Source organism: Leptodactylus fuscus, chromosome 8, assembly GCF_031893055.1.
Source record: "Leptodactylus fuscus isolate aLepFus1 chromosome 8, aLepFus1.hap2, whole genome shotgun sequence".
NCBI lineage: Eukaryota > Metazoa > Chordata > Amphibia > Anura > Leptodactylidae > Leptodactylus > Leptodactylus fuscus.
In genome coordinates, this window is record NC_134272.1 from 96,826,859 (window position 1) to 96,854,815 (window position 27,957).

The window sequence follows — 27,957 nt, forward strand, 5'->3', positions numbered from 1 at the left end:
GGTGACTGGGGCGAAACACGTAAAGGTCACGTCTTTGCTGCAGGTCACTGGGGTGAAACACGTAAAGGTCACGTCTTTGCTGCAGGTGACTGGGGCGAAACACGTAAAGGTCACATCTTTGCTGCAGGTCACTGGGGTGAAACACGTAAAGGTCACGTCTTTGCTGCAGGTCACTGGGGCGAAACACGTAAAGGTCACGTCTTTGCTGCAGGTGACTGGGGCGAAACACGTAAAGGTCACGTCTTTGCTGCAGGTCACTGGGGTGAAACACGTAAAGGTCACGTCTTTGCTGCAGGTGACTGGGGCGAAACACGTAAAGGTCACATCTTTGCTGCAGGTCACTGGGGTGAAACACGTAAAGGTCACGTCTTTGCTGCAGGTCACTGGGTGAAACACGTAAAGGTCACGTCTTTGCTGCAGGTGACTGGGGCGAAACACGTAAAGGTCACATCTTTGCTGCAGGTCACTGGGGTGAAACACGTAAAGGTCACATCTTTGCTGCAGGTCACTGGGTGAAACACGTAAAGGTCACATCTTTGCTGCAGGTCACTGGGTGAAACACGTAAAGGTCACATCTTTGCTGCAGGTCACTGGGGTGAAACACGTAAAGGTCACATCTTTGCTGCAGGTCACTGGGTGAAACACGTAAAGGTCACATCTTTGCTGCAGGTCACTGGGTGAAACACGTAAAGGTCACATCTTTGCTGCAGGTCACTGGGTGAAACACGTAAAGGTCACATCTTTGCTGCAGGTCACTGGGTGAAACACGTAAAGGTCACATCTTTGCTGCAGGTCACTGGGTGAAACACGTAAAGGTCACATCTTTGCTGCAGGTCACTGGGTGAAACACGTAAAGGTCACATCTTTGCTGCAGGTCACTGTTGTGAAACACGTAAAGGTCACATCTTTGCTGCAGGTCACTGGGTGAAACACGTAAAGGTCACATCTTTGCTGCAGGTCACTGGGGTGAAACACGTAAAGGTCACATCTTTGCTGCAGGTCACTGGGTGAAACACGTAAAGGTCACATCTTTGCTGCAGGTCACTGGGTGAAACACGTAAAGGTCACATCTTTGCTGCAGGTCACTGGGTGAAACACGTAAAGGTCACATCTTTGCTGCAGGTCACTGGGTGAAACACGTAAAGGTCACATCTTTGCTGCAGGTCACTGGGTGAAACACGTAAAGGTCACATCTTTGCTGCAGGTCACTGGGTGAAACACGTAAAGGTCACATCTTTGCTGCAGGTCAGTAGTTTTGACCTATGAATTGCAAAGCATGAAAACTGCGGAAACCTACAGCAATAAGTGACCTGCTCAGGCACCGGGGCCTAAAACTGCTGCCTGTGGTGCTGGGGCGTCGCACATATCGGGGCAGCTTTATAAAGACTGACGTTACTAATGCCAGTCTTCAAAGCCTCGGAGAGTGGACAGTGGGTGGGCCTTATTTGTGACATTTAACCTACGCCATAGGACTACTATTCTGGAGAATCCCTGCAGAGTGCTGCACATATACCTGTACTTGTCACTGTTCAGACTAGCTGCGGCTCAGGGCTCTTACCTGTGTGGATGTAGACGTGTCTCTGCAGGTGATAGTTGGTTCTGAACGCCGCGTTGCAATGCTCGCACACGTGACATTTGGGGATCTTCAGACCCAGCGAGCCGTCTTCATTAATAGTGAGGATCTGAAAGATAGAGTCAGAGATTAGCGGCAGTGCTCGGCCACGTCACATCTCTCCTGCGCACACTCGCCTCTGCTATACCTTGGCTGGAGATCTCTGCTTCCGTTTTTTCTTCTTCTGGAGGTCGACCGGCTCCGTCAGCTGCTTGTTCTCTGTCAATTGCGATTCCATTTCATCTGTGAATTTCATCTCTTGTTTCACATGAACCTGTTGTGAGGAAGCCGCCAAATCTATCAGACGCTGAACTCTACTCCAACCATACTACAAACACCGCAAAACCATAGAGCAGAGGATAGTACACACCTCAGCTGCTGCAGAACCTCATCGTACACACCTCAGCTGCTGCAGAACCTCATCGTACACACCTCAGCTGCTGTAGAACCTCATAATACACCTCAGCTGCTGCAGAACCTCATCGTACACACCTCAGCTGCTGCAGAACCTCATCGTACACACCTCAGCTGCTGTAGAACCTCATAATACACCTCAGCTGCTGCAGAACCTCATCGTACACACCTCAGCTGCTGCAGAACCTCATAGTACACACCTCAGCTGCTGCAGAACCTCATCGTACACACCTCAAATGCTGCAGAACCTCATCGTACACATCTCAGCTGCTGCAGAACCTCATAGTACACACCTCAGCTGCTGCAGAACCTCATCATACACACCTCAGCTGCTGCAGAACCTCATCATACACACCTCAGCTGCTGCAGAACCTCATCATACACACCTCAGCTGCTGCAGAACCTCATCATACACACCTCAGCTGCTGCAGAACCTCATCATACACACCTCAGCTGCTGCAGAACCTCATCATACACACCTCAGCTGCTGTAGAACCTCATAATACACCTCAGCTGCTGCAGAACCTCATCATACACACCTCAGCTGCAGCAGAACATCATAATACACACCTCAGCTGCTGCAGAACCTCATCATACACACCTCAGCTGCAGCAGAACATCATAATACACACCTCAGCTGCTGCAGAACCTCATAATACACACCTCAGCTGCTGCAGAACCTCATAGTACACACCTCAGCTGCTGCAGAACATTATCATACACACCTCAGCTGCTGCAGAACCTCATCATACACACCTCAGCTGCTGCAGAACCTCATCGTACACACCTCAGCTGCTGCAGAACCTCATCATACACATCTCAGCTGCTGCAGAACCTCATAGTACACACCTCAGCTGCTGCAGAACCTCATACTACACACCTCAGCTGCTGCAGAACCTCATAGTACACACCTCAGCTGCTGCAGAACCTCATCATACACACCTCAGCTGCTGCAGAACCTCATCATACACACCTCAGCTGCTGCAGAACCTCATCATACACACCTCAGCTGCTGCAGAACCTCATACTACACACGTCAGCTGCTGCAGAACCTCATAGTACACACCTCAGCTGCTGCAGAACCTCATCATACACACCTCAGCTGCTGCAGAACCTCATCATACACACCTCAGCTGCTGCAGAACCTCATCATACACACCTCAGCTGCTGCAGAACCTCATCATACACACCTCAGCTGCTGCAGAACCTCATCATACACACCTCAGCTGCTGCAGAACCTCATAGTACACACCTCAGCTGCCGCAGAACCTCATCATACACATCTCAGCTGCTGCAGAACCTCATAGTACACACCTCAGCTGCTGCAGAACCTCATCATACACATCTCAGCTGCTGCAGAACCTCATAGTACACACCTCAGCTGCTGCAGAACCTCATAATAAACCTCAGCTGCTGCAGAACCTCATCATACACACCTCAGCTGCTGCAGAACCTCATAGTACACACCTCAGCTGCTGCAATACCTCATAGTACACACCTCAGCTGCTGCAGAACCTCATAGTACACACCTCAGCTACTGCAGAACCTCATCATACACCTCAGCTGCTGCAGAACCTCATAATACACCTCAGCTGCTGCAGAACCTCATAATACACCTCAGCTGCTGCAGAACTTTATGATATACCAATTTTCCCACATATAATACAATTCTTGTTTAGGTCATAAAACCCAATTTCCAGCTGAATATCCAATTCAGGGACTAATATAGACGGGGTATACATAGGGGTCCTATACTGGAGGTGTACATAGGGGTCCTATACGGGGGTGTACATAGGGGTCCTATACTGGAGGTGTACATAGGGGTCCTATACTGGGGGTGTACATAGGGGTCCTATACGGGGGTGTACATAGGGGTCCTATACTGGAGGTGTACATAGGGGTCCTATACTGGAGGTGTACATAGGGGTCCTATACTGGGGGTGTACATAGGGGTCCTATACTGGGGTGTACATAGGGGTCCTATACTGGGGGTGTACATAGTGGTCCTATACTGGGGGTGTACATAGGGGTCCTATACTGGGGGTGTACATAGGGGTCCTATACTGGGGGTGTACATAGGGGTCCTATACTGGGGTGTACATAGGGGTCCTATACTGGGGGTGTACATAGTGGTCCTATACTGGGGGTGTACATAGGGGTCCTATACTGGAGGTGTACATAAGGGTCCTATACTGGGGGTGTACATAGGGGTCCTATACTGGGGGTGTACATTGGGGTCCTATACTGGAGGTGTACATAGGGGTCCTATACTGGGGGTGTACATAGGGGTCCTATACTGGGGGTGTACATAGGGGTCCTATACTGGGGGTGTACATAGGGGTCCTATACTGGGGGTGTACATAGGGGTCCTATACTGGGGTGTACATAGGGGTCCTATACTGGAGGTGTACATAGGGGTCCTATACTGGGGGTGTACATAGGGGTCCTATACTGGGGGTGTACATAGGGGTCCTATACTGGGGTGTACATAGGGGTCCTATACTGGAGGTGTACATAGGGGTCCTATACTGGGGGTGTACATAGGGGTCCTATACTGGGGGTGTACATAGGGGTCCTATACTGGGGTGTACATAGGGGTCCTATACTGGGGGTGTACATAGTGGTCCTATACTGGGGGTGTACATAGGGGTCCTATACTGGAGGTGTACATAAGGGTCCTATACTGGGGGTGTACATAGGGGTCCTATACTGGGGGTGTACATAGGGGTCCTATACTGGGGGTGTACATTGGGGTCCTATACTGGAGGTGTACATAGGGGTCCTATACTGGGGGTGTACATAGGGGTCCTATACTGGGGGTGTACATAGGGGTCCTATACTGGGGGTGTACATAGGGGTCCTATACTGGGGGTGTACATAGGGGTCCTATACTGGGGGTGTACATAGGGGTCCTATACTGGGGGTGTACATAGGGGTCCTATACTGGGGGTGTACATAGGGGTCCTATACTGGGGGTGTACATAGGGGTCCTATACTGGGGGTGTACATAGGGGTTCTATACTGGGGGTGTACATAAGGGTCCTATACTGGGGGTGTACATAAGGGTCCTATACTGGGGGTGTACATAGGGGTCCTATACTGGGGGTGTACATAGGGGTCCTATACTGGGGGTGTACATAGGGGTCCTATACTGGGGGTGTACATAGGGGTCCTATACTGACCGCATACTGGAACCCCGATGGCAGGAGTCTTCCGTGGGCGTCCATCTCTTCCTCATCATTTTTCACCGTTTCCTCCTGTACCATCAGCTCATCTTGTGACATCATCTCCTCGCGTACAGATAAGACTGTGCCGTCCACGCCAAGGCTGGAGACGGTCCGTGGCAATGTGGTGGAGGAGGAGGGCCGCTCAACTCCCCCTATTCCTGGCAGACCCCTGGAAGGAGACTGCAGGACACTTGTGTGGCCACATTTAAGAAAACCATCAATGCTGCTACTTTCAATGTTCATCATTCACACAGAGACCTGAAAGAATATATGGAGAATGGATGAGCAGATGTGTATGTACCCCATACGATTATTACATGTGATGTATGGTCTATGGTCATGTGATGTACGGTGTATGGTCATGTGATGTACGGTCTATGGTCATGTGATGTATGGTCTATAGTCATGTGATGTATGGTCTATGGTCATGTGATGTACGGTCTATGGTCATGTGATGTATGGTCTATGGTCATGTGATGTACGGGCTATGGTCATGTGATGTACGGTCTATGGTCATGTGATGTACGGTCTATGGTCATGTGATGTACAAAGATGTCTGATTACTGGGCTATGACACAACGAACTGTGCACTTGTGTACATCACATGACCATAGACCATACATCACGTGACCATACATCACATGACCATAAACCATACATCACATGACCATAGACCATACATCACATGACCATAGACCATACATCACATGACCATAGACCATACATCACATGACCATACACCGTACATCACATGACCATACTTTACATGACCATGGTCAGAATTTCATCCACTAGAGGTAAGCAGACTGAATGATAGCAAGCCGAGATCTACAAACTGGGAGGAAACAGAGAATTGTACAACTACTTATTATACAAACAATCACATTGGTCTGAAAGTGGCCGGGCCCTTTAGTGTGAGGCCGGGCCCTTTAGTGTGAGGCCGGGCCCTTTAGTGTGAGGCCGGGCCCTTTAGTGTGAGGCCGGGCCCTTTAGTGTGAGGCCGGGCCCTTTAGTGTGAGGCCGGGCCCTTTAGTGTGAGGCCGGGCCCTTTAGTGTGAGGCCGGGCCCTTTAGTGTGAGGCCGGGCCCTTTCGTGTGAGGCCGGGCCCTTTCGTGTGAGGCAGGGCCCTTTCGTGTGAGGCCGGGCCCGTCAATGTGAGGCCGGGCCCGTCAATGTGAGGCCGGGCCCGTCAATGTGAGGCCGGGCCCCTTAATGTGAGGCCGGGCCCCTTAATGTGAGGCCGGGCCCGTTAATGTGAGGCAGGGCCCGTTACCTACAGGTAGTATGGTGGTTCAGTAGTTCGCTCTGCTGCCTGGGATCCTGGGTTTGATTTCAGTTTTGGAGTCTGTATGTTCTTCCCATGTGTGACCGCTCACAAGCCAAACATATAGTGATAGGTAAACTGGCTACCCAGAAACAACTGACCCTTGTGGGTGTTTGGGGGAGCAGCGCCTGTATGGAAGCCATGACACCCCTACGTCACAATGCGTATAAGAAGATAACCTGACCACAATAAGGACATCATGGCTGGTTATCAGGAGGACACTACATGTATGAGAATATAACCTGACCACAATAAGGACATCATGGCTCCTCTATTACATGGACACACTTCTCCCCCCTCCTCCGTTACATGGACACACTTCTCCCCCTCCTCTATTACATGGACACACTTCTCCCCCCCCTCCTCCGTTACATGGACACACTTCTCCCCCCTCCCCCGTTACATGGACACACTTCTCCCCCCTCCCCCGTTACATGGACACACTTCTCCCCCCTCCCCCGTTACATGGACACACTTCTCCCCCCTCCCCCGTTACATGGACACACTTCTCCCCCCTCCCCCGTTACATGGACACACTTCTCCCCCCTCCCCCGTTACATGGACACACTTCTCCCCCCTCCCCCGTTACATGGACACACTTCTCCCCCCTCCCCCGTTACATGGACACACTTCTCCCCCCTCCCCCGTTACATGGACACACTTCTCCCCCCTCCCCCGTTACATGGACACACTTCTCCCCCCTCCTCCGTTACATGGACACACTTCTCCCCCCTCCTCCGTTACATGGACACACTTCTCCCCCCCTCCTCCGTTACATGGACACACTTCTCCCCCCTCCCCCGTTACATGGACACACTTCTCCCCCCCCTCCTCCGTTACATGGACACACTTCTCCCCCCTCCCCCGTTACATGGACACACTTCTCCCCCCTCCCCCGTTACATGGACACACTTCTCCCCCCTCCTCCGTTACATGGACACACTTCTCCCCCCCTCCTCCGTTACATGGACACACTTCTCCCCCCTCCTCCGTTACATGGACACACTTCTCCCCCCTTCTCTATTATATAGTCACACACTTCTCCCCCCTCCTCCGTTACATGGACACACTTCTCCCCCCTCCTCCGTTACATGGACACACTTCTCCCCCCTCCTCCGTTACATGGACCACACTTCTCCCCCCTCCTCCGTTACATGGACACACTTCTCCCCCCTCCTCCGTTACATGGACACACTTCTCCCCCCTCCTCCGTTACATGGACACACTTCTCCCCCCTCCTCCGTTACATGGACACACTTCTCCCCCCCTCCTCCGTTACATGGACACACTTCTCCCCCCTCCCCCGTTACATGGACACACTTCTCCCCCCCTCCTCGTACATGGACACACTTCTCCCCCTCCCCGTTACATGGACACACTTCTCCCCCCTCCCCCGTTACATGGACACACTTCTCCCCCTCCTCCGTTACATGGACACACTTCTCCCCCCTCCTCCGTTACATGGACACACTTCTCCCCCCTCCTCCGTTACATGGACACACTTCTCCCCCCTCCCCCGTTACATGGACACACTTCTCCCCCCTCCCCCGTTACATGGACACACTTCTCCCCCCTCCCCCGTTACATGGACACACTTCTCCCCCCTCCCCCGTTACATGGACACACTTCTCCCCCCCCTCCTCCGTTACATGGACACACTTCTCCCCCTCCTCCGTTACATGGACACACTTCTCCCCCCCTCCTCCGTTACATGGACACACTCCCCCCCTCTCCCCCCCCTCCCCCGTTACATGGACACACTTCTCCCCCCTCCCCCGTTACATGGACACACTTCTCCCCCCTCCTCCGTTACATGGACACACTTCTCCCCCCTCCTCCGTTACATGGACACACTTCTCCCCCTCCTCCGTTACATGGACACACTTCTCCCCCCTCCTCCGTTACATGGACACACTTCTCCCCCCTCCTCCGTTACATGGACACACTTCTCCCCCCTTCTCTATTATATAGTCACACACTTCTCCCCCCTCCTCCGTTACATGGACACACTTCTCCCCCCTCCTCCGTTACATGGACACACTTCTCCCCCCTCCTCCGTTACATGGACACACTTCTCCCCCCTCCTCCGTTACATGGACACACTTCTCCCCCCTCCTCCGTTACATGGACACACTTCTCCCCCCTCCTCCGTTACATGGACACACTTCTCCCCCCTCCTCCGTTACATGGACACACTTCTCCCCCCTCCTCCGTTACATGGACACACTTCTCCCCCCTCCTCCGTTACATGAACACACTTCTCCCCCCTCCTCCGTTACATGGACACACTTCTCCCCCCCTCCTCCGTTACATGGACACACTTCTCCCCCCCTCCCCTGTTACATGGACACACTTCTCCCCCCCTCCTCCGTTACATGGACACACTTCTCCCCCCTTCTCTATTATATAGTCCACACACTTCTCCCCCCTCCTCCGTTACATGGACACACTTCTCCCCCCCTCCTCCGTTACATGGACACACTTCTCCCCCCTCCTCCGTTACATGGACACACTTCTCCCCCCTCCCCCGTTACATGGACACACTTCTCCCCCCCTCCTCCGTTACATGGACACACTTCTCTCCCCCTCCTCCGTTACATGGACACACTTCTCCCCCCTTCTCTATTATATAGTCACACACTTCTCCCCCCTCCTCCGTTACATGGACACACTTCTCCCCCCTCCTCCGTTACATGGACACACTTCTCCCCCCTCCTCCGTTACATGGACACACTTCTCCCCCCTCCTCCGTTACATGGACACACTTCTCCCCCCTCCTCCGTTACATGGACACACTTCTCCCCCTCCTCCGTTACATGGACACACTTCTCCCCCCTCCTCCGTTACATGGACACACTTCTCCCCCCTCCTCCGTTACATGGACACACTTCTCCCCCCCTCCTCCGTTACATGGACACACTTCTCCCCCCTCCTCCGTTACATGGACACACTTCTCCCCCCTCCTCCGTTACATGGACACACTTCTCCCCCCTCCCCCGTTACATGGACACACTTCTCCCCCCTCCCCCGTTACATGGACACACTTCTCCCCCCTCCCCCGTTACATGGACACACTTCTCCCCCCTCCCCCGTTACATGGACACACTTCTCCCCCCTCCCCCGTTACATGGACACACTTCTCCCCCCTCCCCCGTTACATGGACACACTTCTCCCCCCTCCCCCGTTACATGGACACACTTCTCCCCCCTCCTCCGTTACATGGACACACTTCTCCCCCCTCCTCCGTTACATGGACACACTTCTCCCCCCTCCTCCGTTACATGGACACACTTCTCCCCCCTCCTCCGTTACATGGACACACTTCTCCCCCTCCTCCGTTACATGGACACACTTCTCCCCCCCTCCCCCGTTACATGGACACACTTCTCCCCCCTCCCCCGTTACATGGACACACTTCTCCCCCTCCTCCGTTACATGGACACACTTCTCCCCCCTCCCCCGTTACATGGACACACTTCTCCCCCCTCCCCCGTTACATGGACACACTTCTCCCCCCCCCTCCTCCGTTACATGGACACACTTCTCCCCCCTCCTCCGTTACATGGACACACTTCTCCCCCTCCCCCGTTACATGGACACACTTCTCCCCCCCCCTCCTCCGTTACATGGACACACTTCTCCCCCCTCCCCCGTTACATGGACACACTTCTCCCCCCTCCCCCGTTACATGGACACACTTCTCCCCCCTCCCCCGTTACATGGACACACTTCTCCCCCCTCCCCCGTTACATGGACACACTTCTCCCCCCCCCCGTTACATGGACACACTTCTCCCCCCCCCTCCTCCGTTACATGGACACACTTCTCCCCCCTCCCCCGTTACATGGACACACTTCTCCCCCCTCCCCCGTTACATGGACACACTTCTCCCCCCTCCCCCGTTACATGGACACACTTCTCCCCCCTCCCCCGTTACATGGACACACTTCTCCCCCCCCTCCTCCGTTACATGGACACACTTCTCCCCCCTCCTCCGTTACATGGACACACTTCTCCCCTCCCCCAGTCCCGGTTCTCCCGGTTCCGGCCTGTTCTCTCCTCTCATGGCCGGAGTTTTCTGACTTTCTTTCCCCGGCTCAGGCCTCTCGCCTGCCGTCACGTCTCTTTATGGCTCGGCTCCGGCACTCACCCCGCATCCCCCTGAGTCCCGGGCTCCGGGCCGGTCCAACCGGTGTCAGTGGCGGCTTCTTCCTCCTCCCCCACCGGAACCGGAACCGGAGACTGGGCGGCCCCGCGCAAGGCATGCCGGGAGAAGGAAGGGCGGGGGCGGCCTGATGTGTACGACGCTGAATTACCGTATGAAATATACGACACAGCGCCGGCACAGCCACGGAACCGAGCACACAAGCGGCGGCAAGAATCTCCTCACAGGAGACGCGCTCTCCAGCAGCCAATCACACAGCAGCTTTCATTTTTTTCCCCAAAAATGAGGCGCTGTAAGCAGTGACGTGATTGGCTGATGTGGGTGACGCCCCTGCTTTGCCATAGGCGGAGCCTGTATATGGTGCCCAGTAGTCGGAGCCGCTGTAGTCGGGCTATTACGTCACTGTATGTGGATCCTGTCAGCCATGGTGGCCATCACATAGTCATCAGCCCTATTGTATAAATGGAGGTGAAAAGGCAAAATCTGCTCCATGTTGGTCCCTGTGCGGCCGCGTCTGTGACAGACGTTTACTTTCCTGAGGCCGTGTCATGATTGGCCACCAGATGACACCGCAGGGATGACAATGGCGTCCTGGTCACTGGAAGTCAACACGAGCATAGAGCCGCCTCACAGCACAATGCCCAACTGGTGCCCGCCCTCCATTATAAGACCCCCTCAGTGACCCCCTACATAGTATAATACCCCCTCAGTGACCCCGATGTAGTATAATACCCCCTCAGTGACCCCTACATAGTATAATACCCCCTCAGTGACCCCGATGTAGTATAATAGCCCTCAGTGACCCCGATGTAGTATAATACCCCCTCAGTGACCCCTACATAGTATAATACCCCCTCAGTGACCCCGATGTAGTATAATACCCCCTCAGTGACCCCTACATAGTATAATACCCCCTCAGTGACCCCAATGTAGTATAATACCCCCTCAGTAACCCCTACATAGTATAATACCCCCTCAGTGACCCCAATGTAGTATAATACCCCCTCAGTGACCCCAATGTAGTATAATACCCCCTCAGTGACCCCAATGTAGTATAATACCCCCTCAGTGACCCCTACATAGTATAATACCCCCTCAGTGACCCCAATGTAGTATAATACCCCCTCAGTGACCCCAATGTAGTATAATACCCCCTCAGTGACCCCTACATAGTATAATACCCCCTCAGTGACCCCAATGTAGTATAATACCCCCTCAGTGACCCCAATGTAGTATAATACCCCCTCAGTGACCCCTACATAGTATAATACCCCCTCAGTAACCCCTATGTAGTATAATACCCTCTCAGTGACCCTTACATAGTATAATACCCCCTCAGTGACCCCGATGTAGTATAATACCCCCTCAGTGACCCCGATGTAGTATAATACCCCCTCAGTGACCCCTACATAGTATAATACCCCCTCAGTGACCCCAATGTAGTATAATACCCCCTCAGTGACCCCTACATAGTATAATACCCCCTCAGTGACCCCAATGTAGTATAATACCCCCTCAGTGACCCTTACATAGTATAATACCCCCTCAGTGACCCCTACATAGTATAATACCCCCTCAGTGACCCCCAATGTAGTATAATACCCCCCTCAGTGACCCTTACATAGTATAATACCCCCTCAGTGACCCCGATGTAGTATAATACCCCCTCAGTGACCCCTACATAGTATAATACCCCCCTCAGTAACCCCTATGTAGTATAATACCCCCTCAGTCCCTACATAGTATAATACCCCCCTCAGTGACCCCCTACATAGTATAATACCCCCTCCGTGACCCCCTACATAGTATAATACCCCCTTAGTGACCCCTGTGTAGTATAATACCCCCTCAGTGACCCCTATGTAGTATAATACCCCCTCAGTGACCCCTACGTAGTATAATACCCCCTCAGCGACCCTTACATAGTATAATACCCCCTCAGTGACCCCTACGTAGTATAATATCCCCTCAGTGACCCCCTACGTAGTATAACACCCCCTCAGTGACCCCTACGTAGTATAATGCCCCCTCAGTGACCCCTACGTAGTATAATAGCCCCTCAGTGACCCCCTACGTAGTATAATACCCCCTTAGTGACCCCTACGTAGTATAATAGCCCCTCAGTGACCCCCTACGTAGTATAATACCCCCTCAGTGACCCCTACCTAGTATAATAGCCCCTCAGTGACCCCCTACGTAGTATAATACCCCCTCAGTGACCCCCTACGTAGTATAATACCCCCTCAGTGACCCCTACGTAGTATAATAGCCCCTCAGTGACCCCCTACGTAGTATAATGTCCCCTCAGTGACCCCTACGTAGTATAATACCCCCTCAGTGACCCCTACGTGGTATAATACCCCCTCAGTGACCCCTACGTAGTATAATACCCCCTCAGTGACCCCCTACGTAGTATAATAGCCCCTCAGTGACCCCCTACGTAGTATAATACCCCCTCAGTGACCCCTACGTAGTATAATACCCCCTCAGTGATCTTACGCTGCCCTGCGGTCTATGGGTGGCAGATACATAGTGATCATAGGCTGTGCTGCTGTCTATGAGATTTTCTCTGCCCACAAACCTTCATTGTAGACACAATCAGCCCAAAAATACGGGAAAACTGAATGAAAACTTTGCAGATTCCTTCAATATAATTCGTCTTACATCAGATAATAACGATGGCCCCTCCCCCCCTCGCTGCTGGAAGTGTCAGGGGGATTCGCTATTGATTTTACATCATTTATTCCTATGAAAGTAAATATGCAAAATAATCTTCGTTAATTCATTAGGAGACATTTGATTTTGACGCTGGAGTAAGAGTCAGTAACGCTTTTCCCCATTTCCACCCAAAATTGGTCCTCACTTTGTCTCCAGGGTCCCGTTTATCAGGAGGGGGTGTGGCCTGACAGATTTACTATAGTCTACCCCAGCTTGGGGCGGTTCCTCAGGGGTTGTCACAATAACATCCACACCCTAACTCTGCAGCCATTCATGTCATGTGACCTTTACTAAAGTCACATGACAGGAAATCCATCTTTGAGGGTGTTACAAAGATACAATGCCCACCGGGGCGCGGGCACATTTACTATTCAGAACGCAGTAGAATCTGGTAACGGCCCACGCTCAACATTTCTTTTGGATATTTTTTTTGCCCCTTCCTCTAGGAAAAGGCGTGGCTTAGCCGGGATGGAGGCGTGGCTTAGCCAGAAAGGAGGCGTGGTTTGCAGACTTCCTTCTCCCTGGTAGACGACCAGACAAGCTTTATGACACATCCAGTTCTGAAGGATATAACTTTATTTTTAATACGTTAAAAGCAATATGGGGGGGGGGGATTTGTTTTGTTCCCACTTTTTTAATAACAGAAAGGGCTACTAATATATTGACAGTTGTCGCTGTGTCTGGCGAGGGTCAGGGCGGGGGCTGGTAATGGGGCGCGGTTCGGACTTCACGCCACTTTTTGTGCTGACAATCTCCTAATACTGCAGGGCCTGATCTTGGTTCTTGCAGTTTTCCTGGGAAGACACATCATGGCAGCATCGATAGCTGTATCCAAGGCCTTCATTGAGCACAGTATATAGCACCATCGAGAAGACCTTCCCCCCGCTCCTGCACAGTATATATTGGTCACCATCACTATTAGAGATTGTTCTTGGATCTCCTCCGAACGTGACTGGATCCCAAATGATCTTTCCTACAACTTTGGCTTCCTCCATTGAGAATCCATAGAATTTATAGGACGTTGGATCTTCCGCTGTCGCCAGAGTCTATCGGACGTCGGTCCTGAAGGAAGGCGGCTGTGGTGAGGAATCATCCTACTACGGAGCTGGCACAGGTACGACCGGTGAAGACGTCTCAGACCTCATTCAGGCAGTTCTTTCATGGTCAATGGTCTATTCTAGATGAAACTCTAACCCCAGATCCCTCTGAGCGTGTAAGACACAAGCACCAGGCGCCCGGCCGCTGTCACGTCCACGTTTCATTAAAGACCACACAATAAATGAACCTTCGGAGATGTTGTAGAGCAGATGAAGTTATAATTTATTGAGGATTTGGCACCAGGAATGTAAGAAAATTCTCATCAATAAGAGGAAAAGTGACCAAGAAGAAGAAGAAGAATGGGCGAGTCAGAGTGACATGCAGGAGACAAGTACCAGGCCCGACAGAGCCCTGCGGCGAGGGAAGGGGCTGCTCCTGGTTCTCACCATTTCCAATATCCCTAGATAACCCATCCTGACCTAGAGCTGCTTGCGCAGCTGAGGGGTTGTTACAATTACATCCAGTTTATAAGCACATTCTCAGGCAATGAGTTGGAATTGTTTGTCTAGACTGGATACGACTGTACCAATCCCTCAGCTGTATCAGCAGATTAGGACAGAACCTTTTTAGCCTCTTGATGTGGCCTAAGAGCTTGGAAATGTTGAGAGATTGAAACTCATATTCAACTTGGATGGAAATTTTACTATCGGAAGACGGCAGCAGGGCTCAATATACACAGTTATACCTCTGAGCTCCTGCGAGTGAAGGACAACGCCATGTCTGAATCCTCAGGGATCAGGGGATCCCAGGCCGGTCCTTCAGGCAAGATCTAGTGACATCACTGGGGCAAAAGGCACAAAGTGACCACTGACTCCGGCATTACTGAGATGACCAAGTGTACCTGGGAAGTGGGGTCTTGTATACACTGGCCAAAGACGGTCCCAAACCTATGGCAATAGCAGCGTCACATTATCCCTTTCATTGCACGGGCTCCAGGGGACAGGGCTTTCCTTCAGGCCTAATTTAGAGGATATAGAGAAGTCCGTAGCAGATCTGTTGGCACCAAGGCCTGAGACGTCACATAGCAAACAATCAGAAAGAGTCTTGGCATGAGAGCGGAGCCGTCCTCCACACGTCACCGCCATGATGGCTCCTGGTCATCTGTTTCTGAAACTCTCTACAGGTTCCATGATCGAGGCAGAGGACACCCAAATTCCCAGGAGATTAGGCTCCAGCTTTAGCTCAGGAACTTGAGAACCCAAAACGTTGGACTCCAGGAGTCACATCTTGCTGAAACATTCCTTAGCGTTAGTCCAGACCTGGATGCCCTGCAGACAATGGAGGTGAAGCAGATCAATGGTTATCACATGTGTCATACAGACAAGAGCCCCTTGTTCTGGGAGCAGGTACCCCTAAACCGGGGGACTCTGCATAAACTATTCTGGTGTAGCTGAGGACAGAGCAATCACTTCGAGTGTGGTTACATTGCCATCATGTTATTAGCAGTTACATATGGCGGCATAATATCCTATCCATTTGTAATCTCCTTCCCACAGACCTTCCTATGGCGAATGACTGTATGGCGTGCGATCTGATGTCATACTGCTGTGGGCGGAGCCAAAACTGTTAATTAATAGGGGGTGCAAATACTTTCAGACTCCAGCTTCCTTAGTCAGATTACACTGTATACAGCGGACAGGAGTCGCCCACCTTCTTGCACATGCTGATCTGCATGACAGCGTAGTTGATCAGCGCCTCCTCAGGTCCCGATTCTTCTGATCCTTAAACCGTTCGATCTCCAGCCAGGCGTTCTGCACAAAGTCTCTAAAAAACCAAATCACCAACATCATCTACAGCTTTTCTATTATGTGCACTTCTCCTTTAAGAACATGAAGCATTAGATCCAGACTCCTCCACTACGCACCTGCTTCTCCTCGTTCTGCACCTTGAGCTGCTCCTGGCCCTCCTCGATCTGTTCCTCCAGCAGCTTGATTTTGGCCTCTCTCTGCTCCGGAGTCTCCTGACCCAAACAGTTTGCTGGTCATTCCCTTCAGTGAAAAAGTTCTCACAGTCTGAGGAGCAAAACAGAGAAAGGTCAGTATGAACAGCCGGAGTGCGAGGTCCGCGACGTACAGGCCACAACCCTTAGACTCATCTACAGTTACATCCAATAGACTCCCTGACATTTCTTTAATTGCTTGCAGACTGCCCATTGCCTTCAAATGTCCAGACAGTCGGCCGTTAACCCTGCCATGGGATGCGTGCGGCGATGGGAGCCAGCAGCAACGGGACGCGTGCGGCGATGGGAGCCAGCAGCAACGGGACGCGTGCGGCGATGGGAGCCAGCAGCAACGGGACGCGTGCGGCGATGGGAGCCAGCAGCAACGGGACGCGTGCGGCGATGGGAGCCAGCAGCAACGGGACGCGTGCGGCGATGGGAGCCAGCAGCAACGGGACGCGTACGGTGATGGGAGCCAGCAGCAATGTGATTAACCGTCTCCGGTTAAAGAAGGTTAGAATGGAGCAGTAGCTACACATGCACCCCACTCTTTCTGGGAGTCCCAAGGGTCAGACACCTCTTGGTGGTTAAGGGTTGGGTGCAGTTTTCGGCACGTCTCTACCTACCCCTGTGGCCAGCTCCTCACACTGCTGCTTCTTAGAGGTCAGATCCAGCGCAGACATCTCCAGGTCGTACTGCATCAGCTCATGTTTCCTGCACACAGACCTAAAGTAGAAGCACCGCAGGGTTAGGAAGCGCAGCCACTGCCCCCTAGTTATGGATCACCAATATAGGAAAAGTCTGCTAATCTGGCAGCAAATCTTACAAGACTTACTGAGAAGCAGCCGATAGTCCGGCACTAGCCTAGGACATCCCCAGCACAGGGGATCTATGAACGTCCATGTCTAGCCAATGGTCTGGAACATCTAATAATCCTGTTCATAAACTCCGATAAACCAAGACAGACTAGTCCCTCCTGACTGACCACCTGCCTTGGCGCCTGCTGGTGAGGATTTGGGCAGGGACCTGTGCTAAGACCATGGTGGCCGAGCCGCATGCAATGACTAGCGCCACGTGTGCTGCAGATATGGAGACGGTACCTTAGAGCTTCGGCATAGAATAGATATTCCTTGAGCTGATCAGCGTAGTGCTCTTCCTCCTCCAGGATGTCGTCGATGGAAGCGGCGTACCTGCAGAGACCAGGAGAACATTCAGCTACGTGACCCTAAGAGGAACATGAGTGCGGCCATGACATGCTGGGAGTTGTGGCCTTGTAACAGCTGGCGAGTCACAGACTACAGAGCGCAGTGTCTCATCTGAATATCACCCTAAACATAAAGGGTTCAACGCAGACAAAAGAAGAAATCTGCCACCCTGCGGCCACTTCTTTAGCCCTTAGACGTAATCTCAGGATCTATTGGCTTACACGTCCATGTGATGTCCGGCGCTCTGCAGACCGTCGCCCATCTCCTTTTCTATCGCACTCCATTCACTGTGGACAAATAAACGCTGTAAATACATATTACAAATGTCTATACGTCGCCCCTCCCCCACCGAACCCGACTACCAGATACTGACCTGAACACTCGCCCATAATTCCCGTGCACTTTGTACACACCGTAGAGCCGATCCGCCACTCGCTGCGGGACACGGAAATAAACATTGAATATAATGATAGAAGCCATTGTGTACAATCACCCCATCAAAGCCCCTGAACCCATCAGCACATTGGGGACAATAGGGGTCAGAAGGAAGCCGCGGCATGGCTGTATACACAGAAATGTGTATAGAGTGATCGGGGACAGTAATAACCCATCAATGCCTTGTCGGTGCAGGCTGTGAATAACTGGTCCTTAACACGTCCAGGTCCTTGCAGGGCTCATTCCCAACTGCCCCTTAAAGGGAGACTTCAGGCTGGGTATCTATGGCTACATCTACAGGACATGCCATAAATGAACACTACATGAGGGCCCCCTACTCAAACCAGAGTGTGGGGTCCCCTGACCCTCATCTGCGGTCACAGTGAAGACAGACATGACTGCGCGGGGGTCTCCGATCATTTGTATGAACGCACAGCCTCGAATGGAGATCCGCCTTCACCTCTTCACTGCGGCCACAAATGGGGGTCCGTGGAAATTGTGGCCTATCCTATGGATTGTGCCATAGATGCTCAGACTAAAAGTGTAACCCCCTCCCCCTCTAATCCTACATCTACAGATCACTCACCGCACGGACCCGCAGGAGGTGGGAGATGACGGCCTGCAACTCGTCACTGTAGTGTTTCAGCTCTGTGAAGCGCCTGCAGGACAGGAGATGGCTGTTATAACCAGGAGGGGCTGCAGAAGACCCCCCCCCCCAAATAAACCCACTACCACCCCCACCCGGCAGCCACAATAATAATCAGCCATCCTGATAAACTTTGTCTATAATGGCCAAGATCTCTGCTTGCTGTCACTGGATGTAAGTGATTCAGTCTTAAAGGGGTTAGTCAGTTTTAGAAATAGATGGGCCCGGATAACCCCTTTAGTCTGCTCACACAGCTGAGGGGTTGTGACAGTGTATCAGTGCAGACAATCAGCTGGGAGCTAAATAACAGAACAAAGCTCTCTGCTCTTCTGCTCCAGCGTATCAGGGGACTGCAGGCTGTTAAGGCCACACAGGATTTACACGGCATTGTAACAAACCTTCAGCTGTATGAGCAGGACAGAAACAGACATTGCACATCAAATGTACATTCAGATATTTCCTTGTACGAGGTCTTTGTTCGCAGTTGCATTCATTGTGACTTTAGGGCCCGCGTCCTCCTCTCATACTCACTTGTCTGGATTTTTGACCCGAAAAGTTGCATTTAGTGCCTTCAGCCTGGAGTCCGTCTACAAGAGGAAGAACAAGAGGTAAAATCCAGGGCGAGAGGCGATTAACCCTGACTGTGCCAAGCAGGCACCATACGGCACAGCTGCGGTCCGGCCACCAGCACGCTACTTAGGGGGAATTCACACAGAGTAAAGTGGCGCACAATCTGGCTCGTATATGGCGTGTCAGCAGTTTGAGCGCTCAAAAAGATCCCATTGATTTCAATGGGAGTTATGATCGTATACGGCATGTAATTTTGCGCCCGCAAAATTACGCGTCGTATACGATTGTCACCCCCATTGAAATCAATGGGATCTTTTTGAGCGCTCAAACTGCTGACGTGCCAGATTGTGCGCCACTTTACTCCGTGTGAATTCCCCCTTAGGGTGATAGATACGGCCACAAAACACGGCCCTTATGGGGCTCCACCGACCAGAATCCAGCGCATTTCAGCCCTCACACAAAGCTCTGTCGTCTCGCCGTGACCGTATCTGTACCAACCTGGGGAATAAAGCTTTATTCATACTGACAAACTGAACACGCCGCTTGCAGATGTCACCCCGGGTAGCAGCCAGCAGGGAGGCCACAGTGTCCACTACAGCGTGACGAGCCGTCTGTCGCCCCACTACAACATCTTCCACGTATTCCTCAGATTCTTTGGCCCGGTCACAGCAACAACAAATTTATATCGAAGTGCGGCCTCAGATGCCCAACATGTCCGCGATCAGAGAAAATGCCAGGCACTGTAAGGAGTCTGCACCGTGTAACACAGTGGAAACCCACAAGTTACGGCGTTCGCCCCGTTTTACACCCGGCGCCAGACATCTGGGTGGAAGCGGGAGACTGAGATGATGTGCTGAAGTCCCAGTGTATAAATATCCTGAGACTTTCTGCAAGGTGTGAACATGTACAAGCACTATCGCCTCTGCCCCAGGAGACTGTACCTTCACTTGCAGTCCGGCCTCGTTCATCGCCTCCTTCCAGCCGTTCTCCTGGAGAAAACAAGATGTCCATGTCAGAAGGGAGCGAAGCCATAGCAGGTAACGCACCAGAGCAAGGATCGGCGCCAGCCGTGACTGCAGGAGAATACCTGGATGTGATGGAGATGGAAAGAGGGCGCCGAGGAGACGACCGCACAGGCAGGGGGAACATACCTGATTAAGAAATGAGGTGAAGATCTTGTCGTGACAGAGGACGGGGTGAGACGCCACACGCAGAAGGAAGTTCTCCAGGCCGATCCTCCTCCTCTCCACAAAGTCGGGGTCCATGTTATCAGCCGACAGCTTGTGCCACACAAACTCAGCCTACAAATATAGGGAGCAGTATGAGACAACAAGGAGGGCTCCAGAGGGCCACACAACACCTGCACAGGGCCCCCGAGGCCTGGAAGATGACTAATGTGTTAGATTCAAGTACAGTGCTGAAACTCTGAAGCACCCCCAAATGGTAATCCTAGGGTACCGCTCTGAGGGTTCACGTGAAGCGATGAGGTGTGACGAGATTACAGGAGCTCATTCATGCCAGGCCTGCCGCAGAGCGCCCCCTTGCCCTTGTCCAGACCTGCCGCAGAGCGCCCCCTTGCCCTTGTCCAGACCTGCCGCAGAGCGCCCCCTTGCCCTTGTCCAGACCTGCCGCAGAGCGCCCCCTTGCCCTTGTCCAGACCTGCCGCAGAGCGCCCCCTTGCCCTTGTCCAGACCTGCCGCAGAGCGCCCCCTTGCCCTTGTCCAGACCTGCCGCAGAGCGCCCCCTTGCCCTTGTCCAGGCCTGCCGCAGAGCGCCCCCTTGTCCAGACCTGCCGCAGAGCGCCCCCTTGCCCTTGTCCAGACCTGCCGCAGAGCGCCCCCTTGCCCTTGTCCAGACCTGCCGCAGAGCGCCCCCTTGTCCAGACCTGCCGCAGAGCGCCCCCTTGCCCTTGTCCAGACCTGCCGCAGAGCGCCCCCTTGTCCAGACCTGCCGCAGAGCGCCCCCTTGTCCAGACCTGCCGCAGAGCGCCCCCTTGTCCAGACCTGCCGCAGAGCGCCCCCTTGCCCTTGTCCAGACCTGCCGCAGAGCGCCCCCTTGCCCTTGTTCAGACCTGCCGCAGAGCGCCCCCTTGCCCTTGTCCAGACCTGCCGCAGATCGCCCCCTTGCCCTTGTCCAGACCTGCCGCAGAGCGCCCCCTTGCCCTTGTCCAGACCTGCCGCAGAGCGCCCCCTTGCCTTGGTCCAGACCTGCCGCAGAGCGCCCCCCCTTGCCCTTGTCCAGACCTGCCGCAGAGCGCCCCCTTGCCCTTGTCCAGACCTGCCGCAGAGCGCCCCCCTTGCCCTTGTCCAGACCTGCCGCAGAGCGCCCCCTTCCCCCTTGTCCAGACCTGCCGCAGAGCGCCCCCTTCCCCTTGTCCAGACCTGCCGCAGAGCGCCCCCTTGCCCTTGTCCAGACCTGCCGCAGAGCGCCCCCTTGCCCTTGTCCAGACCTGCCGCAGAGCGCCCCCTTCCCCTTGTCCAGACCTGCCGCAGAGCGCCCCCTTCCCCTTGTCCAGACCTGCTGCAGAGCGCCCCCTTCCCCTTGTCCAGACCTGCTGCAGAGCGCCCCCTTCCCCTTGTCCAGGGCAGTCGCAGAGCACAGGAGAGATTATGGGGCCGGCTTCATGCTCTGGTCTCAGGATTTGTTTCGGTGCAGACAGCGAGCAGCCCATAGTGAAGTAATTTTGATAGTGAGTTACAAATATAAGAGCAGAGCTCACCTTCTGAAGTTGTGAAACTAAGTCACAACTCCATGGTGGCCAAACACTTAGTAAATGGAAGGTTTCTTCCTCAGGTAGGTGCGGCCGCAGTCCTCTCTTCACCTCTTGGGTGTGTAAACAGTGGCAAATAAAAACGGACCCAACACAGATGCGGCAACCATCCGATAATGTGACAGAAATGCGCTTCTCCTTGATGTATTAAAAAACGCCTTTATTTACAGACACATGCACTACACATTTCAGGCGCCAAACTCGCCCTTCTTCAGTTGTATTGGTTCTAAAAAACAATGTACATAAAACCCCCCCTCTCTCATATACGTGTATTATAGCCTATAGTGTCCTTGATGAAACCGATACAACGTTACAAGCGCCCAAATACAGAAACAGAGGGGGGGGGGGCGCTTTACTTTTACCTTTGTTATGTTGAGGTTAGGAACACTTAATACCGTATAAACGCATCTTCTTCTGCATTATCTCAGTGTGAATAGCAGCCCTGTTTTATGGCAAATCTTTGGTCTGTGTTACATTCCTGCACGATTTGAGGATTGGCGTTTCTTTGCATGTGTCAATCGGATTCTTTATATATGAGGGTTTCCCCCGTTTCTGTATTTGGACGCTTGTTACGTTGTATCGGTTTCATCGCGGACACTATAGGCTATAATACACATATGAGAGAGGGGGGTTTTTATATACATTTTTTTAGAACCAATTACCTGAAGAAGGGCGAGTTTGGCGCCAGAAACGTGTAGTGTATGTGTCTGTAAATAAAGCCGTTTTATAATGTATCAAGGAGAAGCGCATTTGTCACATTATCGGATGGTTGCCGCATCTGTGCCGGGTCCGCTTTTATTTGCCGGATGTGAGATAATGGAGGTTGTCTTAGAGGTGGTGCAGAACATCCCTCTATACGATGTGTACAGGAGCGATCCAAGAAGCCATTGCATGAACTTTACCCTTTTCTCTGGCAACGGCGGGACGACCACGAAGGGATAGGTGACGGACAGGAAATTGCGCAGCAGCTCAAACTCGCTGTATCTCCTCCACAGACAATCCAGGGAGCTGTGGCCTTCATTGTGAGGGTCCAACAACCTAGAAGAAACAAAGGTCTCAGCTACTCTGAAACCCCCTACCCCGCACACCCGGCCGCAACATGGCGGCCGCGCTCCTCACCTGGTTTCTATCAGATACGCAGTGTACGTTTCCTGCATGTTCACTGCATTTTTTCCAGTCCGTTTCTCGGCCTCTGAAACACTGATCTCAAATTTCTTTAATAAAGATTCTTCCCCCGACATCTGAACACAGAGAAAAAAATGTCAAAATTATGAGACAGAGCGGGAACAACTAGGGTGGGAGAGAGAGAGTCTGCAGAGCAGGGGGGGAGAGAGAGAGTCTGCAGAGCAGGGGGGGAGAGAGAGAGTCTGCAGAGCAGGTGGAGAGAGAGAGAGAGTCTGCAGAGCAGGTGGGGAGAGAGAGAGAGTCTGCAGAGCAGGTGGGGAGAGAGAGAGAGAGTCTGCAGAGCAGGTGGAGAGAGAGAGTCTGCAGAGCAGGGGGGGAGAGAGAGAGTCTGCAGAGCAGGGGGGGGGGAGGAGAGAGAGTCTGCAGAGCAGGTGGAGAGAGAGAGAGTCTGCAGAGCAGGGGGGAGAGAGAGAGTCTGCAGAGCAGGTGGGGAGAGAGAGAGAGTCTGCAGAGCAGGGGGGGGGGGAGAGAGAGAGTCTGCAGAGCAGGGGGGGGAGAGAGAGAGTCTGCAGAGCAGGGGGGGGGAGAGAGAGAGTCTGCAGAGCAGGTGGAGAGAGAGAGAGTCTGCAGAGCAGGGGGAGAGAGAGAGTCTGCAGAGCAGGATGGGAGAGAGAGTCTGCAGAGCAGGGGGGAGAGAGAGTCTGCAGAGCAGGGGGGGAGAGAGAGTCTGCAGAGCAGGGGGGGAGAGAGAGAGTCTGCAGAGCAGGGGGGGAGAGAGAGAGTCTGCAGAGCAGGGGGGGAGAGAGAGAGTCTGCAGAGCAGGGGGGGAGAGAGAGAGTCTGCAGAGCAGGGGGGGAGAGAGAGAGTCTGCAGAGCAGGGGGGGAGAGAGAGAGTCTGCAGAGCAGGGGGGGAGAGAGAGAGTCTGCAGAGCAGGGGGGGAGAGAGAGAGTCTGCAGAGCAGGGGGGGAGAGAGAGAGTCTGCAGAGCAGGGGGGGGAGAGAGAGAGTCTGCAGAGCAGGGGGGGAGAGAGAGTCTGCAGAGCAGGGGGAGAGAGAGAGTCTGCAGAGCAGGGGGAGAGAGAGTCTGCAGAGCAGGTGGAGAGAGAGAGAGTCTGCAGAGCAGGTGGAGAGAGAGAGAGTCTGCAGAGCAGGGGGGAGAGAGAGAGTCTGCAGAGCAGGGGGGGAGAGAGAGAGTCTGCAGAGCAGGGGGGGAGAGAGAGAGTCTGCAGAGCAGGGGGGGAGAGAGAGAGTCTGCAGAGCAGGTGGGGAGAGAGAGAGAGTCTGCAGAGCAGGTGGAGAGAGAGAGTCTGCAGAGCAGGGGGGAGAGAGAGAGTCTGCAGAGCAGGGGGGGAGAGAGAGTCTGCAGAGCAGGTGGAGAGAGAGAGTCTGCAGAGCAGGGGGGAGAGAGAGAGTCTGCAGAGCAGGTGGGAGAGAGAGAGTCTGCAGAGCAGAGAGAGTCTGCAGAGCAGGGGGGAGAGAGAGAGTCTGCAGAGCAGGGGGGAGAGAGAGTCTGCAGAGCAGGGGGGAGAGAGAGTCTGCAGAGCAGGTGGAGAGAGAGTCTGCAGAGCAGGGTGGGGAGAGAGAGAGTCTGCAGAGCAGGTGGAGAGAGAGAGAGTCTGCAGAGCAGGGGAGGAGAGAGAGTCTGCAGAGCAGGGGGGGAGAGAGAGAGTCTGCAGAGCAGGGGGGGAGAGAGAGAGAGTCTGCAGAGCAGGGGGGAGAGAGAGAGTCTGCAGAGCAGGGGGGAGAGAGAGAGTCTGCAGAGCAGGGGGGAGAGAGAGAGTCTGCAGAGCAGGGGGAGAGAGAGAGTCTGCAGAGCAGGGGGGGAGAGAGAGAGTCTGCAGAGCAGGGGGGAGAGAGAGAGTCTGCAGAGCAGGGGGGAGAGAGAGAGTCTGCAGAGCAGGGGGGAGAGAGAGAGTCTGCAGAGCAGGGGGGAGAGAGAGAGTCTGCAGAGCAGGGGGGGAGAGAGAGAGTCTGCAGAGCAGGGGGGGAGAGAGAGAGTCTGCAGAGCAGGGGGGGAGAGAGAGAGTCTGCAGAGCAGGGGGGAGAGAGAGAGTCTGCAGAGCAGGGGGGAGAGAGAGAGTCTGCAGAGCAGGGGGGGAGAGAGAGAGTCTGCAGAGCAGGGGGGGAGAGAGAGAGTCTGCAGAGCAGGGGGGGAGAGAGAGAGTCTGCAGAGCAGGGGGGGAGAGAGAGAGTCTGCAGAGCAGGGGGGAGAGAGAGAGTCTGCAGAGCAGGGGGGAGAGAGAGAGTCTGCAGAGCAGGGGGGAGAGAGAGAGTCTGCAGAGCAGGGGGGAGAGAGAGAGAGTCTGCAGAGCAGGGGGGAGAGAGAGAGTCTGCAGAGCAGGGGGGAGAGAGAGAGTCTGCAGAGCAGGGGGGAGAGAGAGAGTCTGCAGAGCAGGGGGAGAGAGAGAGTCTGCAGAGCAGGGGGAGAGAGAGAGTCTGCAGAGCAGGGGGGAGAGAGAGAGTCTGCAGAGCAGGGGGGAGAGAGAGAGTCTGCAGAGCAGGGGGGAGAGAGAGAGTCTGCAGAGCAGGGGGGAGAGAGAGAGTCTGCAGAGCAGGGGGAGAGAGAGAGTCTGCAGAGCAGGGGGGAGAGAGAGAGTCTGCAGAGCAGGGGGGAGAGAGAGAGTCTGCAGAGCAGGGGGGAGAGAGAGAGTCTGCAGAGCAGGGGGGAGAGAGAGAGTCTGCCAGAGCAGGGGGGAGAGAGAGAGTCTGCAGAGCAGGGGGGAGAGAGAGAGTCTGCAGAGCAGGGGGGAGAGAGAGAGTCTGCAGAGCAGGGGGGAGAGAGAGAGTCTGCAGAGCAGGGGGGAGAGAGAGAGTCTGCAGAGCAGGGGGGAGAGAGAGAGTCTGCAGAGCAGGGGGAGAGAGAGAGTCTGCAGAGCAGGGGGGAGAGAGAGAGTCTGCAGAGCAGGGGGGAGAGAGAGAGTCTGCAGAGCAGGGGGGAGAGAGAGAGTCTGCAGAGCAGGGGGAGAGAGAGAGTCTGCAGAGCAGGGGGGAGAGAGAGAGTCTGCAGAGCAGGGGGGAGAGAGAGAGTCTGCAGAGCAGGGGGGAGAGAGAGAGTCTGCAGAGCAGGGGGGAGAGAGAGTCTGCAGAGCAGGGGGGAGAGAGAGAGTCTGCAGAGCAGGGGGGAGAGAGAGTCTGCAGAGCAGGGGGGAGAGAGAGTCTGCAGAGCAGGGGGAGAGAGAGAGTCTGCAGAGCAGGGGGAGAGAGAGTCTGCAGAGCAGGGGGAGAGAGAGAGTCTGCAGAGCAGGGGGAGAGAGAGTCTGCAGAGCAGGGGGGAGAGAGAGAGTCTGCAGAGCAGGGGGAGAGAGAGAGTCTGCAGAGCAGGGGGAGAGAGAGTCTGCAGAGCAGGGGGGAGAGAGAGTCTGCAGAGCAGGGGGAGAGAGAGAGTCTGCAGAGCAGGGGGGAGAGAGAGTCTGCAGAGCAGGGGGGAGAGAGAGTCTGCAGAGCAGGGGGGAGAGAGAGAGTCTGCAGAGCAGGGGGGAGAGAGAGTCTGCAGAGCAGGGGGAGAGAGAGAGTCTGCAGAGCAGGGGGAGAGAGAGTCTGCAGAGCAGGGGGGAGAGAGAGAGTCTGCAGAGCAGGGGGAGAGAGAGTCTGCAGGCAGGGGAGAGAGAGTCTGCAGAGCAGGGGGAGAGAGAGTCTGCAGAGCAGGGGGGGAGAGAGAGAGTCTGCAGAGCAGGGGGGAGAGAGAGAGTCTGCAGAGCAGGGGGGAGAGAGAGAGTCTGCAGAGCAGGGGGGAGAGAGAGTCTGCAGAGCAGGGGGGAGAGAGAGTCTGCAGAGCAGGGGGAGAGAGAGAGTCTGCAGAGCAGGGGGGGAGAGAGAGTCTGCAGAGCAGGGGGAGAGAGAGAGTCTGCAGAGCAGGGGGAGAGAGAGAGTCTGCAGAGCAGGGGGGGAGAGAGAGTCTGCAGAGCAGGGGGGAGAGAGAGAGTCTGCAGAGCAGGGGGAAGAGGAGAGTCTGCAGAGCAGGGGGAGAGAGAGAGTCTGCAGAGCAGGGGGGAGAGAGAGTCTGCAGAGCAGGGGGGAGAGAGAGTCTGCAGAGCAGGGGGGGAGGAGAGGAGAGTCTGCAGAGCAGGGGGGAGGAGAGAGAGTCTGCAGAGGCAGGGGGGAGGGAGAGAGAGTCTGCAGAGCAGGGGGAAGAGAGAGAGTCTGCAGAGCAGGGGGAGAGAGAGAGTCTGCAGAGCAGGGGAGAGGAGAGTCTGCAGCAGGCGAGAGAGAGTCTGCAGAGCAGGTGGGAGAGAGAGAGTCTGCAGAGCAGGGTGGGAGAGAGAGGAGAGTCAGCAGAGCAGGGGGGAGGGAGAGAGAGTCTGCAGAGCAGGTGGGAGAGAGAGAGAGTCGCAGAGCAGGGGGGAGAGAGAGGTCTGCAGAGCAGGGGGGAGGGAGAGAGGAGTCTGCAGAGCAGGGGGGAGGGAGAGAGGAGGTCTGCAGAGCAGGGGGGAGGGAGAGAGAGTCTGCAGAGCAGGGGGGAGGGAGAGAGAGTCTGCAGAGTAGGGGGAAGATGAGGGATAGTCTGCAGTACTAGGGCTGTTCGCTGCGCAGGGCAGGAGGGATAGTCTGCAGCATGCACACACCACTTCCGCCCCCGCTAGGCCGCCGCCCGCTCTCTCCTCTCCGGCCTCGGTATCTTCGTTTGTCAAACAGCCCTGCGGCCTCCTCCCCGCTCATACTCTCCGCTGTCACCGGCCTCCGATATCAACAGTCACTCGGGTCCGGGTGA

The 27,957-nt window shown here is 54.3% G+C and overlaps 2 protein-coding genes across 3 annotated transcripts in view; both read right to left on the reverse strand.

Moving 5' to 3' along the window:
• Positions 1–10,812, reverse strand: part of ZNF148 (zinc finger protein 148) — a 19,011-nt gene extending 8,199 nt beyond the window's left edge. Inside the window, exons 1-4 of one of the 2 annotated variants that reach the window (XM_075284729.1) lie at positions 10,729–10,812; positions 5,209–5,511; positions 1,761–1,940; positions 1,559–1,682 (exon numbers count right to left, since the gene is read on the reverse strand). In XM_075284729.1, the coding sequence (XP_075140830.1) occupies positions 1,559–1,682; positions 1,761–1,940; positions 5,209–5,499 (595 nt within the window). In that variant the 5' untranslated portion in view covers positions 5,500–5,511; positions 10,729–10,812. The remainder of the gene's footprint in view (positions 1–1,558; positions 1,683–1,760; positions 1,941–5,208; positions 5,512–10,728) is intronic. The other variant, XM_075284730.1, reaches the window with a different exon arrangement.
• A 3,880-nt stretch (positions 10,813–14,692) lies between these two features.
• Positions 14,693–27,901, reverse strand: SNX4 (sorting nexin 4; the record flags this gene model as incomplete). The annotated part of the gene is given in 16 exon segments (XM_075285491.1): positions 14,693–15,827; positions 16,210–16,259; positions 16,262–16,321; positions 16,417–16,525; positions 16,527–16,571; positions 17,125–17,224; positions 17,599–17,688; positions 17,925–17,990; positions 18,077–18,138; positions 18,725–18,797; positions 19,316–19,371; positions 20,296–20,343; positions 20,506–20,655; positions 23,027–23,162; positions 23,244–23,365; positions 27,812–27,901. Coding segments are annotated over 16 exon segments (1,305 nt in total), but the record flags the coding sequence as incomplete, so codon positions are not given.
• Between the last annotated feature and the right edge of the window lie 56 nt (positions 27,902–27,957).